Source organism: Cyprinodon variegatus, unplaced genomic scaffold (assembly GCF_000732505.1).
Source record: "Cyprinodon variegatus isolate N-32 unplaced genomic scaffold, C_variegatus-1.0 Scaffold1075, whole genome shotgun sequence".
Lineage (NCBI taxonomy): Eukaryota > Metazoa > Chordata > Actinopteri > Cyprinodontiformes > Cyprinodontidae > Cyprinodon > Cyprinodon variegatus.
Window position 1 is genome coordinate 130,177 of NW_015151528.1, and position 1,310 is coordinate 131,486.

At 35.2% G+C, this 1,310-nt stretch overlaps 1 protein-coding gene across 2 annotated transcripts in view; it reads right to left on the reverse strand.

Moving 5' to 3' along the window:
- The window catches only part of mtch1 (mitochondrial carrier 1), a 17,419-nt gene that overhangs the window by 6,986 nt on the left and 9,123 nt on the right, over positions 1-1,310 (reverse strand). For both annotated transcript variants that reach the window (XM_015400132.1, XM_015400130.1), the window contains exon 6: positions 647-698. In XM_015400132.1, coding sequence (XP_015255618.1) covers positions 647-698 — 52 coding nt within the window. The remainder of the gene's footprint in view (positions 1-646; positions 699-1,310) is intronic.

Consider the following 1,310-nt stretch of genomic DNA (forward strand, 5'->3'; position numbering starts at 1 on the left):
ATCCAGTGAGTGGCAGTTCTGTGGGCGGAAATGCCTTGTTACTAGCATGGGGTACCTAATAAAGTGGCCGGTGAGTGTAAGTGCATCTGCTGAAAAACCCATAGATTTTTCCCAACTACTATTCTCATTACTTCACCTTATGCCGCTGCACTTAGACTTAGACAAACTTTATTGTCTAAAAAATTTCGTTTTGTACTGATCACATGACATTTCCATTTTTGAGGAACTGTCGAGAGCCGAAGTTGGTCGCTGCCACCAGGTGCCGCAATGACCTACTGCAGAGCAACGGTCCAGGTTAAAAAAATAGCTGTTTAAGTTTAAGAATTGAACATTCTATTATTGTTTGATTATGCTTTGCCTTTGTTTCAATACACTGAAGTTGTCTTGGGTTTTCTACATTAATGTTTAGTGTGATGATCACTATTATGTGTTTACATCCTTTGTAGTATCCTTTGTGGTTTCTGCATTTCAAGGGTAAAACATACAAATAAAATTCTAACTTATCAGGAGAGAGACCTAAATGTCACCCCGGCCTTTTATTATCGGAAACTGTTCCAAGTTTACTTTAGTGTATGTTTGTTTGGTCAAAACAGTTAACATGTTAACAAGGTATTATACTGGTTCTGGACCAGAATATGTGGCTCACCTGTACTTGGCCTCTCTCCCAACAAACTGGGCCATACACCGAACTGATATAACTGCCAAAGGAAACAAACAATTCATCAGAAATAAAACACACAGGTGGTATGACGGAGTATTAGAGTATAGATTTTTTTTTTCTATTACGAGAGTAAAGACATAAAACTACGAGAATAAAAGTTGTAACATTAAAAGACTAAAGTCGTAGCATTACAAAAATAAAGTTATTAAGTTACGAGAATAAAGTCGTAACATTATCAGAATAAAGTTGCAAAATTATGAGAATAATGTAGTAACATTATGAGAAAAAAGTCATAAAATTAAGAGAATACAGTCGTAAAATGAGAATAAAGTCACCCGAGAGTACTCATAAAAGTACGAGAATAAAGTCATAACATTATGACAATAAAATCATAAAATTACGAGAATAATGTCATAACATTATGAGAATAAAGTCTTAATACTACAAGGGAAAAGATTTATTTTATGACAACTCTTACAAGAAGCATGTTCTTTCCTAAAATGAGTAAAAACAAGCATCATTTGAAGTTATACTTTGGCATCGGTTTGACAAATAAGAAAATCTTTTAGCACCAGCATCAAATTGGGCAGGATGTCAAAGTGGACTCAGGTTGCTGTTTGGTGATGCTGGTCTGCCGTCATATGCTGGT